The following is a 16,913-nucleotide window of genomic DNA, read 5'->3' as shown; positions in this document are numbered from 1 at the left end:
GCCCTGCCTTGATTCATTCGTGTCTTGACTACTGCAACTCATTACTAATCAGTCTCCCTCTCACTAAACTCTCCCCCCTTCAGTCTATCCTAAATGCTGCAGCCAGGCTCATCTATCTATCCACCCGCACCTGCTACACTGATGCTACTAGTCTGTGCCAGTCACTTCACTGGTTGTCCATCCACCACAGAATACAGTTCAAATTTCTCACCCTCACCCACAAAGCTCTCCATAGTGCTGCACCTCCATACATCTCCTCCCTCATTTCCATCTACCACCGTACTCGTGCTCTCTGTTCTGTTAGTGATCTAAGATTAATAATCTCCATAATTCGTACCTCTCACTCCCATCTTCAAGACTTTTCTCGAGCTGCACCTACTCTCTGGAATACTCTGCCCCGGACTATCAGGTCAATTCACAACTTCTCCACCTTCAAACGTGCCTTAAAAACACATCTTTTCAGGCAGGCTTATCAAGCTACCTAAAATGACTATTCCCCAAGTAAACCTTTCCCCCACCAACTCCTCTGGCCTGAACTCGATCCTCTAGTAGTCCCAAATCTGAAGCAGATCGGCCAGAACCACTCCTGTCAGTTCAATAATGTCTCGAATCCTACTTATCACAATCAACTACCTTATGTGTCACCCCCAATTCCACATAGATTGTAAGCTCTTGCGAGCAGGGCCCTGACTCCTAGTGTTTCAGTTGTATATTAGCCAGTTACTTTTGTTTTGCACATGAACTCTATGAATTTGTAAAGCGCTGTGGAATATGGTGGCGCTATATAAATAAATATTATTATAGTTCATCAAAATTAGGACCCAAAAGAACCCTCTTTGATATTCCCTAAATATTCACTACTATGTAGAAACATATGTGACCTATCTAAAATAGAAGGAGTTCTTCTTTAAGAAGTTCTGCCAGTTAAAAAACTGAGCAAGTATGTTGACCGGACTCCATGAATAGCTTCTTTCACTTTTCCATCTCGTCGGTTTATAAACAGCAGGATGATCTGCGCTGCTTTCTGGCTCGTCTCCGCAGTCATCTCTCTGCAGAAGGGGAAAAAGGAAATAGTGTTGAAGCTTATGAATACACTCAGCCAAAGATAGAAAAAGAGAGGATTGCTGAGTGCAGAGACATTCAGCGGTCCCCCTGCTTCCTACCGCACTCTGCAGGAGATCTGCTGACCGCCGGCCCTGGGCCAAGCTCCTAACTTCTCTCTTTCTTAGGATTTCGGAACAAGTGTGGACTTTTCGCACCCCCCGAAGCTTCACGTTCATGGACATTTATGCTGAGTAAGTTTTCCACAGAGAAACTACTAGAGAAAAGTTAACGGCCTGTCTGCTCCCTGCGGCTTTCTGCTGACACAGCCCAGGGCAGAAAGAAAAATGTTCACTTTTTGTAAATGCTAATGAGGCCTGGAGAATCAATAACTGCCTCAAGATTTATCCCCTCTCTTCTAAGGATGTGATGATTTAATGACTAGCGGCTTATCTTGTTAGAGGGGCAGATCATTTTGCATCAGCGGCTTGTAATATCATTACTAGAAAACAGCTCAGAGGGCTGTAGTAATTATAGTAATCATCCAGACCTAAGAGCAGAGCTGAACGTTTAGGTTTCTGTATCTTGATTTATGTTAAGACAAACCAAAGACAGTGTGATTCTTAATGCAATTTTTCAACATTTTTCTGGCGTAATCGACTACAGACCCATTTTATGGATCAATTTATCAGCAAATTAATGTTTTGTCCAATGTTTTTGGCCTAATTTCCAGGAACGTCTTCAGAACATCTTCAGATTTAAGGCCCTATCTTCCAGGAATCAATAGTCTGAGCATTGATAACTGCAATAGAATCAATAGATTTCCATCATGGAATAGGGTTCCTGAATTCATCTTCTTCAACCTGTTCTGAGATTACAGAGTAGAGGAGGAGTATAATCTGGGATCCTAGAGCGGAGTTATCTGGTATATAGTGTATGTCAGCTACTCCTAGGAGCTGCTGGTAAGTGGTAACAAGAATCAATCTGCAGGGTTTTAAGAAGTCGCTGCTTTCAAGTAATTAAAATGACAGTGCTCAGCTATGGGATTCCTGACAAGTTTTTACTCTAATCAAGCAGAAATCAACCTGCCGCCTGGATTGGTTTGGCTGAGGCTGAATCCTGCCCCTCCAGCAATGTGTCACATAGACTTGTATTGATCACCGTACAGAGGAGTTCTCTTTATTCAGTGCTGGGGGAAGTGGGCACACTGCTCTCCAGATCACGGTCAATCCAGGGATTCCCAGAGGATGAGCTGCCCACACCGCACATCTGGAGGCTCTGAAGATCACTGCTCTCCACCTGCTTCTTCTGGACACCTTCTACACACAAGCCTCTGTGCAAGTGGCCGATAACATGATGGATCTTCTCAAAGCTCTTGTCACTATTGTCTTAGTCTACTTCCACTCCTGTCGAGGAACAAGGCTGCAGAGCGGTGAGTACCATACAGATATGAGATATGATTACCCCATGAATATGACATGAATGACCTGCTGTATTCGGACAGATAGTTGTAGTGGCATTTTACAATTTACACATATACTTCTTCAGTCTTACTTCTGCTCGATGCTTAGACTCCTTTCATAGTGTGGACTTTTATTGGGTAATTATTACTGTAAAAATAATACAAAACTGCTGTATGCCGGGGACTGAGGAATTGCGCTGTGCACCATCGAGAGCGTGGGGTCATTTATTTTGTGTGTTTATGGATCTTTTGTCTCTATGACTGGAAATGTATGCTGATATCTATCTATCTATCTATCTATCTATCAATCATCTGTCCTCTATTATCTATCTATCTATCTATCTATCTATCTATCTATTATCTATCTATCTATCTATCTATCTATCTATCTACCTACCTATTATCTATCTATCTATCTATCTATCTATCTATCAATCATCTATCCTCTATTATCTATCTATCTATCTGTCTACCTATTATCTATCTATCTATCTATCTATCAATCATCTGTCCTCTATTATCTATCTATCTATTTATTTATTTTATTATACACACTTATATAGCGCTGCTATATTCCGCAAGCGCTTTACAGACATTCGCATCAAGCTGTCCACAATGGGGCTCATAATCTAATCTATCTATCTCTGCCTATTTATCTATCAATCTATCTACTTGTCTATATATCTATCTATCTGCTGTATGTCTTATCTATCTACTTGTCTATATATCTATCTCTCTGTCTATCTGCTGTATGTCTTATCTATCTACCATTAATTTCAAACAAATAATATATAGTAAAGTACTTTAAGCAGTTATTATATTGAATTCCTTATAATTGTCTAAGACATATTGAATTGAGAAGAGACCCCATCTTAGGATCCCCCCTTATTAGCCAGTATGGAGAACAGCATCAGGTGCACCCCTTGCCCTGGAGGGCTGTCAGCATCCACAGAAAACCTACTCATTTCATTAGGAGGCCAGCAATGCTTCGCTTCTCAGCAGCTTAAGAACCACAACTTTAGCATCAGATATCCTAAGTGATAATAGTTGATTGCCGGAGCATTATAACAGAGGGGACCCCAACAATCAGTGTCTCTGGGGAACCCATAATCTAAGATGCATTAACCAGACAAGTCTCTGAACTGGCGCATTGTATTCAGTCAGTGGTTTTTCCCCGCTAAAAGGATCTTTTATTCGTCTGCTGAACTCTTGCCCTTGAAAGAAATGTATTAATATAGTGTGCTTCCTGTTTTATCTTCTGAAAAGACTTATATGTTCTGAAAAATGTCTTTGGGTATTTGGAAGGGAAGATCGTCCTTTCTGCTCACAAAGGAGCTAAACTTCTCATGGTAAAGAATACTGTCACATTCACACAAGCGGTGAACTGGGGTCTACATACTGGGGAGCAGTATAATGTCTATATCACCCAGAGAATACAGAAGATACTGCTTTGTAGTACACCGCCATCATCTGTGCACCTCCTGTGTCCTGAGGACTAGCTGTATTGCAGCATAGGGATCATCAATCCTTATTCCAGTGGCCTCTGACTTGTCGCTCTCTAGCCTTCATCTGTCAGGGCATGCTGGGGGTTGGAGAACCACTGAATGGATTAATCTGCCATATGCTGTATATTATAGAATTTTGCATACACAGTCGAGTCCCATTATTATGACCACTTCCTACTTTCAATGTTGGCAGCACGTAGCTCATGAAGGAAGTCATGTGCGGAGAGGTGACTTGGTGGGACTACAAGGTGTGTCATAGGCTGTCTGCACACATATCCCTCATTGCTGTCATGGGTCAAAGGGAGTTGAAAAAATAGATAATTATTGGCTTTTGGGACAAGGGTGGAGGTATTTCTGAAACTGTTTAAAGTAAGTAGAAAGTAATGTGCTTGTTAAAACAATACCTTTATTAGTATAAGGGGGTAAAGGATCAAAAAATTGCTCAAGTGATATCCTATATTTAAAGAAGGATACACTTTAAGAAAAACTCCTACTATGAATAGGATAGTTAGTTACAGGGAGAGATACAGTGGGATGCGAAAGTTTGGGCAACCTTGTTAACCGTCATGATTTTCCTGTATAAATCGTTGGTTGTTAAAAAAAATGTCAGTTAAATATATCATATAGGAGACACACACAGTGATATTTGAGAAGTGAAATGAAGTTTAATGGATTTACAGAGTGTGCTATAATTGTTTAAACAAAATTAGGCAGGTGCATAAATTTGGGCACTGTTGTCATTTTATTGATTCCAAAACCTTTAGAACTAATTATTGGAACTCAAATTGGCTTGGTAAGCTCAGTGACCCCTGACCTACATACACAGGTGAATCCAATTATCAGAAAGAGTATTTAAGGGGGTCAATTGTAAGTTTCCCTCCTCTTTTAATTTTCTCTGAAGAGTAGCAACATGGGGGTCTCAAAACAACTCTCAAATGACCTGAAGACAAAGATTGTTCACCATCATGGTTTAGGGGAAGGATACAGAAAGCTGTCTCAGACATTTCAGCTGTCTGTTTCCACAGTTAGGAACATATTGAGGAAATGGAAGACCACAGGCTCAGTTCAAGTTAAGGCTCGAAGTGGCAGACCAAGAAAAATCTGGGATAGACAGAAGCGACGAATGGTGAGAACAGTCAGAGTCAACCCACAGACCAGCACCAAAGACCTACAACATCATCTTGCTGCAGATGGAGTCACTGTGCATCGTTCAACCATTCGGCGCACTTTACACAAGGAGATGCTGTATGCGAGAGTGATGCAGAGGAAGCCTTTTCTCCGCTCACAGCACAAAAAGTGCCGCTTTAGGTGGGCTAAAGGGCATTTGGACAAGCCAGCTTCATTTTGGAATGAGGTGCTGTGGACTGATGAAACTAAAATTGAGTTATTTGGCCATAACAAGGGGCGTTATGCATGGAGGAAAAAGAACACCGCATTCCAAGAAAAACACCTGCTACCTACAGTAAAATATGGTGGTGGTTCCATCATGCTGTGGGGCTGTGTGGCCAGTGCAGGGACTGGGAATCTTGTCAAAGTTGAGGGACGCATGGATTCCACTCAGTATCAGCAGATTTTGGAGACCAATGTCCAGGAATCAGTGACAAAGCTGAAGCTGCGCCGGGGCTGGATCTTTCAACAAGACAACGACCCTAAACACTGCTCAAAATCCACTAAGGAATTTATGCAGAGGAACAAGTACAACGTTCTGGAATGGCCATCTCAGTCCCCAGACCTGAATATAATTGAAAATCTCTGGTGTGACTTAAAGAGAGCTGTCCATGCTCGGAAGCCATCAAACCTGAATGAACTAAAGATGTTTTGTATAGAGGAATGGTCCAAAATACCTTCAACCAGAATCCAGACTCTCTTTGGAACCTACAGGAAGCGTTTAGAGGCTGTAATTTCTGCAAAAGGATGATCTACTAAATATTGATTTCATTTCTTTTTTGTGGTGCCCAAATTTATGCACCTGCCTAATTTTGTTTAAACAATTATAGCACACTTTCTGTAAATCCAATAAACTTCTCAAATATATCACAATATCACTGTGTGTGTCTCCTATATGATATATTTAACTGACATTTTTTTATCGTAACAACCACCGATTTATACAGGAAAATCATGACGATTAACAAGGTTGCCCAAACTTTCGCATCCCACTGTAGATGGTCACTTAGTGTGAAAGGTAAAACAATAAGGAGACAGGTGAGGGGGGGGATTATTATTATAGGAAAATAAGTATCTTTCCCTAGATGTCCCTAGAGATCTAAATCCTGTGCCCAGGGATACCCCCTGATGGTGGAAGTACCCTGTCCCCATACCTATATCTATCTAAAACCCTAGTAAAGCCCTATTTGAATGATGGATACAAGATAAATCCATTAACCCTAGAAAAAAACAACATGATATCTATATATTTGTACTAAAACACCAACGCGTTTCACCTGCGCCTGGCAGTTCATCAGGGGGTGATATATAATAAATATTCGTAGGGCATACAGATAAACTAATAGGTAAATGAAGATAATACTTAGCTCCCATAAATGGCCTGTTGGATATGATAAAGATAAAAAGACTCTGTTAGTGGATAGTTAACCTGCAATCAAAAAAGATGATGTTATTGGGTGTAATAGATAATTATATGGGTGTATGTAGGACACTTACTGATCAGAGGAGCCCGTTGCACCAAAAGTACAGACATCTGGGGAGCTGATGTGGCTAGTGTGTGCGCGCCAGTGCTCTGTATTTGAGCACCGTTGTCACCTGTAGCTTCCGGACGACGAAACAAGCGTGCTTCCGGTAATTGGAAAGCATCGCGGTGATGCGATACGTCACTTCCGGTATATGGAACACATAAATGGAACGCATATCCTCCAAAGCGCACCAGGAAGCACTGGAGAATATCGGAGGTGATTGACACTGTGTGGGTGTAAACAGTTTGTGTCAGCAGGTAGTCAAAAGCCCAAAGCCCATTTCTGAAACTGTTTTTTTTAACTGTTTGCATGCTGCTGTGGTGAAAGTGTATTGTGAGTGGACAAATGTGAATAAGCGATGTGGAAACTGCAATTGATGTGAGAGATGAACATTCATTCTGAAGGTGCTATCAGATGTGTGTCTAAAACAACAGTTCAGCGAACCCTACTCATTATGGGGCTCCGGAGCAGACTGATGGTCACTGCACCTCTGCTGACGAAGTGGCATCAACAGAAATGGCTTCAATTTTCACAGCAGTATTAGAATTGAAAAAAAAGGGGGTCAGTCAGCACATCCCAAAGCGCAGGGGCACGTTGCTATGGCTGAGAACAAGACTGTTAAACAAAACAAGCAATGCAACAGCTCACTGCAAACCAAATAAAGTACAAAATTGCATCATAATTGCAAATGCTGAACTAATAAGTTAGAGATACTTGGCAAATCGTTTTGTACAAAATTATTTGAGCCCGTCTGCGCACGTCAAGGCAATCTCTAGTTAGACGGGTTCCTAACACTAAATATACCTGTTATGTGCCATAGCGGCTATCATATAATTCAGAAAGTGCAGGTTCCACTTACATGCTGGATCCGCCTGAATTTCTGTCATTTTCGGTGCCAAAATGGCCTCCATTATGACCAGGGAAAGCAGTTACCAGCATGCACGCCAGGCCCACTCCACACCACCCCTGGCGCCACATGGTCACCAAGGACTGCAATGAGAGTCCACACACTATCTCTCTCCTGGTGCCAGATGGCTATAGTGAGTGAGGGGGAGCGGGCCGAGCTATATACTAACACTAATTAAAATCAACCTGTGGGACAGACGAGCTGGTCAGGAGTGCACGACTGGGGAGGCAGCCACACCTCCAGCACGAACTGCAGAGAAAAAAAAGGGGGTCAGTCAGCACATCCCAAAGCGCAGGGCCACGTTGCTATGGCTGAGAACAAGACTGTTAAACAAAACAAGCAATGCAACAGCTCTCTGCAAACCAAATAAAGTACAAAATTGCATCATAATTGCAAATGCTGAACTAATAAGTTAGAGATACTTGTTAGACGGGTTCCTAACACTAAATATACCTGTTATGTGCCATAGCGGCTATCATATAATTCAGAAAAAGCTGTTTTTTTTAACTGTTTGCATGCTGCTGTGGTGAAAGTGTATTGTGAGTGGACAAATGTGAATAAGCGATGTGGAAACTGCAATTGATGTGAGAGATGAACATTCATTCTGAAGGTGCTATCAGATGTGTGTCTAAAACAACAGTTCAGCGAACCCTACTCATTATGGGGCTCTGGAGCAGACAGATGGTCACTGCACCTCTGCTGACGAAGTTGCATCAACAGAAATGGCTTCAATTTTCACAGCAGTATTAGAATTGAACCTCCGCCGATTGGCAGAGGGTTGCTTTCTCTGATAAGTCATGTTTTGTGCTTCATTTAACGGATGGATGTTGGAGTGTCAGGCAAGAAACATCGGAGAACAAGCATCCTGAAACCATTGCCTGAAGAACACAAGCTGGTGGCAACGGCATGGTCTGAAGAATGTTTTTGTGGCATTCTGGGCCCTCTCATCCATGTGGAAGGTATTCTCAAGAAACTTGGGTATGAATCCATCCTTGCAGATTGTAACAATGGCAGTCGGCTGCCGCCAGCGTGCAGCGCATCCTGCTATGTACCTCAGTCGAACTGCACACAAGGCTCCTCCTCTCCGCTGCAGGCTCCGGACCCTCTTTCTTGCACTATTGCGGCCGGCGACAGCTTCAGTTGCAACTTGTAGGAGCCGCATGTGTCCTGTTTCTTTAAGGGTTCATGCACGCCCCTGATTCTGCCTTCTCTCCAATCCCGGCCAGGCACCACCTTTACAAGAGTGCTCCCCCCTTCCTGTGATGCCTGAGCAATATTGTAGTTTTCTACAGCGAAGGTTCCAGCTCGTTTTTCCTGTGTTGTTATCCTGCTTCTGACCTTAGCCTGTATCCTGACCTCGTCTCTGCCTGATCCTCCTGTACCTCGCTGCCCTGAAGTGTATGATTCGGATTGTCGACCACGTCTCTGTCTGCTGTTCAGCTTGTTACACCTGCTTCACCTGAGCTATTCAACTCTGCTGTTCTAACAGCTCCAGCTCTGCTTCATCTGACTCTGCTGCTGCGCTTCTTTTATCCAGCGACAGCTCGCTCCACCTGCCTGTATCCCCAGTGCTTGCACCGGGGCGTTCTGGCCTGCTCGGCCAGCTGCCACTTAACCGGGACCATTCTTGCGGTAGCCTGGTGTCTCCCCTGCAGCTAAGACCAGCTTCCGCATCCTGGAGCGGGATAAAGGGTGAAGATCAGGGGAACACTTAGATTCCGCTCCCAAGTTTGGCCCAAAGCCAAACCGGTAAGTGGCACAGCGGGTCCACACCCGTTGGAGCATTACAGTTTGCTCAGGCCATGGACCCCCCTGGCAAGCCCAAGCCTGTGGTGCAAGATTTATACCAAGAGCTACAACGCCAGAGCGAACGCCAAGATGTCCTGATGCAGTGTCTGAACACGATATCCGCCCATCTGGACGCGCTATCTACACCTGCTCCTGACGTACCACAAGTCCCAGCAACTCCTGCAAATCCTGTTGCATCGTATTCACACCATGGCATAACTGCTGTCCAGCTGCCTTTGCCTCCACGCTACAGTGGCGATCCGAAAGCCTGCAGAGGGTTCCTGAATCAGTGCTTGATCCACTTTGAGCTACATGGAGACAAGTTTCAGTCTGACCAAGCGAAAGTAGCTTTCATAGTCTCTCTGCTCTCTGGAGAACCTCTAGCCTGGGCTAATCCTATATGGGAGCGAAGTGGACCTGAAACTGCAAACCTCCAGACCTTCCTAACTGTCTTCCGTACGGTGTTTGAGGAACCAGGTCGTGCCTCGTCTGCAGCCTCTGTGCTCCTTCATCTGCGTCAAGGCGCAATGACAGTGGGACAATATGCAATCCAGTTCCGTACTCTGTCCGCAGAACTGTCCTGGAATGATGAAGCCCAACAAGCCGTATTCTGGGAGGGTCTTAGTGACTGTATTAAAGATGAACTTGCGGGAAGGGACCTTCCTGTCTCTCTGGACGCTTTGGTCACATTGGCCACACGTATTGATGTGCGATTTCGAGAACGTTTCTCTCAAGCCGCAAGGGTGAGGCGGACATCTAGACTCGCACCAGTCTTCCAGAGGACTGTTCAGACTCCTGCTGCGGTTCCGCCTGAAGAGCCTATGCAGGTGGAACGCTTGAAGCTCTCTGACCAGGAGCGCCAGCGGCGGCGAGCAGAAAACCTGTGCCTCTACTGTGGCGAAAAGGGTCACGTTGTTCGCAGAAGGCGGAAAACTTCTGCGCTATATAGGAGAAGTGACCCTAGGTAAAATAGACAATTCTCCCAAACTTCTTGTTCCTGTAGTCTTGTCCTCTGGGAAAACCAGTATATCTGTACCTGCCTTCATGGAATCCAGCGCAGCCGGAAATTTTGTTAATCAAGCCCTGGTGACCCAGTGCCAGTTATCCACTACTTGTCTGGCAAAGCCTCTGGTGGCTGTAAATGCACAACCCCTGCCCAGACCTATTCAGTTCATCACTGCTCCTGTTAAACTCCAAGTCGGGGTCTTACATTCTGAAGAAATATCTTTCTATGTCCTGCCGGATTCCATGGACCCAGTGCTTCTGGGATTGCCCTGGCTACAGCAGCATTCTCCCATCTTAGACTGGCATACGGGGGATATTCTCTGCTGGGGTCCTCAGTGCCATACTTCCTGTCTGTCTGTGGTTCGCCCAACGTCTCCTTGTCCAGTCCCTATGAAACTGTCAGGTCTGCCGCTGCAATATGTGGCATATGAGGACGTTTTCTGTAAGAAGAGGGCTGAGACTTTACCACCTCATCGGTCTTATGACTGCCCGATCGATCTTCTACCATCTTCTCCACCTCGCGGAAGGGTTTATCCATTATCTCTGCCTGAAACTCAGGCTATGGCCGAGTATGTTAAGGAAAACCTCAAGAGGGGATTAATCCGAAAGTCTACCTCTCTGGCGGGAGCCGGTTTCTTCTTCGTGGCCAAGAAAGACGGGTCACTCCGTCCGTGTATAGATTATCATGGGCTAAACAAGATCATGGTCAAGAACAAGTACCCTCTGCCTCTGATTTCTGAACTGTTCGACCGTGTCCGAGGTGCCCAGATATTTTCTAAGTTGGATCTGCGTGGTGCCTATAACCTGATCCGAATCCGTGAAGGCGACGAATGGAAGACGGCGTTCAATACCGTGATGGCCACTATGAGTACCTGGTCATGCCTTTTGGCCTATGCAACGCTCCTCCAGTTTTTCAAGAATTTGTGAACGATATCTTCCGGGACCTGTTCTCATCTATTCCCCCAACTTGACCACTCACCGGAAGCAAGTGCGCCTGGTTTTGCAGCGATTAAGGGAGAATGGTCTGTACGCTAAGCTCGAAAAAATGTGTCTTTGAGCAGTCCACCTTACCCTTCCTGGGATACATTGTTTCCTGCTCTGGTCTGCAAATGGACCCCGACAAGTTCTCAGCCGTCCTGAACTGGCCTCGTCCTCATGGTCTCCATGCCATTCAAAAGTTCCTGGGGTTTGCCAACTTCTATAGACAGTTCATCCCAAACTTCTCTCCCCTCACAGCTCCTATTTCTGCTCTAATGAAGAAAGGGGTGCATGCAAAGAAGTGGACCCCTGAAGCTGAATCTGCTTTCCTGCCTCTCAAAGACTGCTTTGCTACTTCTCCTGTTCTCCGTCATCCGGATACCTCCAAACAGTACTTCCTTGAAGTGGATGCTTCCTCTATTGGAGCAGGTGCCGTCCTGCTACAGAAGAACTCCAAAGGGAGATTTGTCTCCTGTGGTTTCTTCTCCAAGCTCTTCTCTTCTGTGGCAATAAATAATTTCATCGTCGATAGAGAGCTGCTAGCTATCAAGATGGCCTTGGAAGAATGGAGATAACTTCTGGAGGGGGCTCTGCATCCTGTGGTGATCTACACTGACCACAAGAATCTGACATATCTACAGTCTACACAGCGTCTAAATCCACGTCAGGCCCGATGGGCACTTTTCTTTGCCAGATTAAATTTTCTTCTGCATTTCCGACCGGCTGATAAAAATGTAAAGGCTGATGCACTTTCCCGTTCTTTTGACCCAGCGGATCAGATTGAAGAACCTCAACATATCATAGAACCATCTTGTCTGGTTTCTATGGCGCCAATCCGTGTGAGAGATATTCCTCCGGGGAAGATCTTCGTTCCGCAGGCCAAGAGGAGGAAAATTATTTCTTGGGGACATTGCTCCAAGTATGCTGGTCACCCTGGGGTGCGTAAGACCCTTGATTTGCTGTCCAGTCACTATTAGTGAAAGATGTCCGGGAGTTTGTGTCTGCCTGTACCACCTGTGCCCGCAACAAGGCTTCCCGAACCAAACCCACGGGCTTGCTACTACCGTTACCCATTCCTGAAGTCCCCTGGCAGCACATCGCTATGGACTTTATCACAGATCTCCCGTCCTCTGCTGGCTGTTCTGTAATCTGGGTAGTGGTAGACAGATTATCCAAGATGGCACATTTTATTCCGATTCCTGGATTGCCTTCTGCTAATCGATTGGCCTGTCTGTTTATAGAACACATCTGCCGCCTTCATGGTCTACCTCTGTACATTGTGTCTGATCGCGGGGTACAATTTACTTCCAAATTCTGGCGAGCTCTCTGTGGGCTACTCGAGGTCAAGTTGGATTTCTCTTCTGGTTACCATCCTCAGTCTAATGGGCAAGTTGAACTAATTAACCAGATCTTGGAGAACTACCTAGGTCACTTTGTCTCTGATCAGCATGATGACTGGGTTCTGCTCCTGCCTTGGGCGGAATTCTCTTACAACAGCTATTCCGGAGAATCTACGGGCTCTTCTCCCTTCTATATAGTGTATGGACTTCATCCCCGTGCTCCTTTACCCATGTCTGCATCTTCTGAGGTACCAGCTGCTAGTTCTTTGTTCAGAGACTTCCTCAGCATCTGGAGACAAACTAAAGACTCTATCTCTCAGGCTGTTACCCGTATGAAGAAGAATGCAGATACCAGATGTAGACCACCTCCTCAGTTCTCTCCTGGCGACAAAGTCTGGCTCTCCTCCCAGAAAATCCGCGTGAAGGTACCCTGTTATAAATTTTCTCCCCGGTTTCTGGGCCCGTTTGAGATCCTAGAGCGCATCAACCTTGTTTCCTAGAAACTCCGGTTGCCTCCTACCCTCCGTATTCCAAACTCCTTCCATGTATCTCTCCTGAAACCATTGGTCCTCAACTCCTTTTCCAGACCCCCCTCCACCACTACTTCCGTTCCTACTGGCGAAGAATCTGAATTTGAAATACAGAACATCGTCGATTTCAAGGTAGTTGGTGGCAAGAGGTACTTCCTTGTAGACTGGAAGAATTATGGTCCTGAGAAACATTCCTGGGAGCCGGAGAAAAATGTACATGCTCCGAATCTTCTCAAAAGATTTTTTCAGCACTTCAGGACCAAGAAGAAGGGACATGAGAGGGGGGATACTGTAACAATGGCAGTTGGCAGCCGCCAGCGTGCAGCGCATCCTGCTATGTACCTCAGTCGAACTGCACACAAGGTTCCTCCTCTACGCTGCAGGCTCCGGACCCGCTTTCCTGTACTGTCGCAGGTGGCGACAGTTTCAGTTGCACCTTGTAGGAGCCGCATGCGTCCTGTAACTTTAAGGGTTCGTGCACGCCCCTAATTCCGCCTTCTCTCCAATCCCAGCCAGGCACGACCTTTATAAGGGTGCTTCCCCCTTCCTGTGATGCCGGAGCAATATTGTAGTTTTCTACAGCGAAGGTTCCAGCTCGTTGTTCCTGTGTTGTTATCCTGCTTCTGACCTTAGCCTGTATCCTGACATCGTCTCTTCCTGATCCTCCTGTACCTCGCTGCTCTAAAGTGTATGATTCGGATTTTCGACCACGCCTCTGTCTGCTGTTCAGCTTGTTTCACCAGCTGCATCTGAGCTATTCAGCTCTGCTGTTCTAACAGCTCCAGCTCTGCTTAATCACCAACTCATCTCTGCTTCATCTGACTCTGCTGCTGCACTTCTTCCATCCAGCGACAGCTCGCTCCACCTGCCTGTATCCCCAGTGCTTGCACCGGGGCGTTCTGGCCTGCTCGGCCAGCTGCCACTTAACCTGGACCATTCTTGCGGTAGCGACCTGGTGTCTCCCCTGCAGCTAAGACCAGCTTCCGCATCCTGGAGCGGGATAAAGGGTGAAGACCAGGGGAACACTTAGATTCCGCTCCCAAGTTTGGCCCAAAGCCAAACCGGTAAGTGGCACAGCGGGTCCACATCCGTTGGAGCGTTACACAGATCAAGTACATCCATACATGGTTATTGTCTTCTCTGGGGAGAATGGACTCTTCCAGCAAGACAATGTGACATTTCACACGGCTAGAAGTGTCTGACATTGGTTGAAAGAGCATGACCAAGACCTCCAAGTACTACCCTGGAGCCCTAATTCCCCAGACTTGAACCCAATTGAGCGTCTGTGGGACCACGTTTAACATCATGTTTGCTCTATGGATCCTTCATCACGCATCCTCCAGCAGCTGTGGGATGTACGGCAGTCAGCATGGCTCCAGATACCTACCAGGACATTATTGAGTCACTCTCAGCCCGTCTAGCTGCTGTCTATCTGTCACACAGGGTTACTCTGGATATTAGCTGGTGGTCATAATAATGTGACTCTACTGTGTCTATCCTACTATTTATTGCAATTAACAGAGAAAATGAATAAGGAATACTAGGGCGTGGTAAAGAACCGTTTTAACCCAGTGTGCTGAAATTGGTGACCATCTTTTAGAGAAATGGTACCAATAAGTCTTAATATGAAATGATAATTTGTAGCAAATATCAGGGCCCCTATAACTTTCACAACCACAGGACCCCATACAGGGCCGGCGCCACCTGTAAGGTGACCTAGGCAGCCGCCTAGGGCGCAATTTAGCAGGGGGCTCCGAAACCATGCGGTTTTTAAAAAAAAACTAATGTTGGTTAACTTAAGTGGCCGGCGGCGCTCTAGTAAGCAGGGCCGGCGCTTCCATAGAGTCCTTAGGGGCGCCGGCCCGCAACTAACTATAGGCAGGAGACACATGTCACCCGCAGGAGACACATGACGTCATTGCGCCGCCTGAGCCCTGAGCCGTACAGTGCGGGACACAGGCCGGAAGAGGCCTGCATCGCATCGCTGACATGGAGGTAAGTATAAGTGTTTTTTTTGTTGTTGTCAATACTGGTGGCTACTGGGCTGGCACATGATGGGGGGCTCTGGCTACTGGCACATGATCGGGGGGGCCTATGGCTACTGGGACATGATAGGGATAGGGGGGCTATGGCTGCCTACTGGGACATGATAGGGGGGCCCTATGGCTACTGGCACATGATAGGGGGGCCCTATGGCTACTGGCACATGATAGGGGGGCCCTATGGCTATGGCACATGATAGGGGGGCCCTATGGCTACTGGCACATGATAGGGGGGCCTATGGCTACTGGCACATGTTGATGGGGGGGGGGCTCAGGCTACTGGCACATGATAGGGGGGGCTTTGGCTACTGGCATATAATATAGGGGGGGCTCTGGCTACTGGCACATGATATAGGGGGGCTCTGGCTACCTGCACATGATATGGGGGGGCTCTTGTTACTAAAACATGATGGTGGGGGGGCTCTTATTACTGGCACATGATTGGGGGGCATCTATGAGGGCACATTTTACTGGCACATTATTGGGGGACATTTATGGGGGCACTTATTACTGGCACATTATTGGTGGGCACTATAGGGGCATCTACTGGGGCCACAAAGAACGGCTATTTTATATGGGGGCTCTGTATAGGGGCATTTAATACTGGGACACATTATGGTGGGTACTATGCGGAAGGTGGGAGAGGAGTACTATGGGGTCATCTACGGGGGCACTGAGAAGGGGTATTTTATACTTACAAATTATCGGGGACACTGAGGGCATCTACTGGGGCACTATATATGGGGCATTTTATACTGGTACATTATGGGGGGCACTAGGAGGGAGGGGGAGAGGAGCACTATGGGGGCATTTACTGGGGGCACTATATAGGGGTATTTTTTACTGGCACATTATGGGGGCACTATGGGGACATTAGCTCAACTGGGGGCATTACAAGGGGGTATTTTTTGCATTGTCACATTATAAGGAAAATTATTTCTACTGGGGGGGGGGCATTATGGTGGGCTTTATTACTCCACCATGGTATGACCCCCTAGTAGCAGCACCAGCCTCTCCCTGCTCTGTGACCCCTCTGCCCCTTCTTCAAATCCTTATTATGAAATCTTTCTCATTAGGATAAAACACATCAGCTCCACCGAGCCCCCGGCCAAAGTGTGGAAGTGGTGTCCAACATCCCCAAGGGTCAAGCCAAGTAACTGTAAGTTTTCATATGAAATATGTTTATGTTATACACATATAGTCTACACTGTGCCCCACAATATACAGTTTCTTCTGTAAAAGTCATCAAGTGTCATGGAGGGGGGGGGGCCTTATTGTTTTTCGCCCCAGGCTTTTTTCTTTAGCTATGGCTTAAGTTATGGTAGTTATTCTCCACCATTCTTAATAGGGGGCTTTATTGCAACATATAACTCTCTTTTAATTTAAATGCTGAGAAACGGGTGGAACATATGTCATGTCATGATATGGGCAGATCATTTGATAGGGGGGGGGGCGGCAATTTTTATCTTGCCTAGGGCGGCAAAAATACTTGCATCGGCCCTGACCCCATAACAGTGACAACTACAGGGCCCAAATAGCAATACACCTCTACAACAGCCAAACTTCACCAAATAAAAGCCACGACCTCTGCGTGAGGTCAGGTAAGATGATTGCAATGGCAA

General features: G+C 46.1%; 1 protein-coding gene across 2 annotated transcripts in view; it reads left to right on the top strand.

Annotated features, from left to right (window-relative positions):
* The first annotated feature begins 1,003 nt into the window (after nucleotides 1-1,003).
* LAYN (layilin) overlaps nucleotides 1,004-16,913 on the top strand; it is a 64,307-nt gene continuing 48,397 nt past the window's right edge. For both annotated transcript variants that reach the window (XM_040426503.1, XM_040426496.1), the window contains exon 1: nucleotides 1,004-2,473. In XM_040426503.1, the coding sequence (XP_040282437.1) occupies nucleotides 2,395-2,473 (79 nt within the window). In that variant the 5' untranslated portion in view covers nucleotides 1,004-2,394. The remainder of the gene's footprint in view (nucleotides 2,474-16,913) is intronic.

The sequence above is a fragment of the Bufo bufo genome, chromosome 1 (assembly GCF_905171765.1).
Source record: "Bufo bufo chromosome 1, aBufBuf1.1, whole genome shotgun sequence".
In the NCBI taxonomy this organism is placed as follows: Eukaryota; Metazoa; Chordata; class Amphibia; order Anura; family Bufonidae; genus Bufo; species Bufo bufo.
Note: the sequence above shows the minus strand (reverse complement) of the source record. Positions and strands in the feature narration are given on the sequence as shown.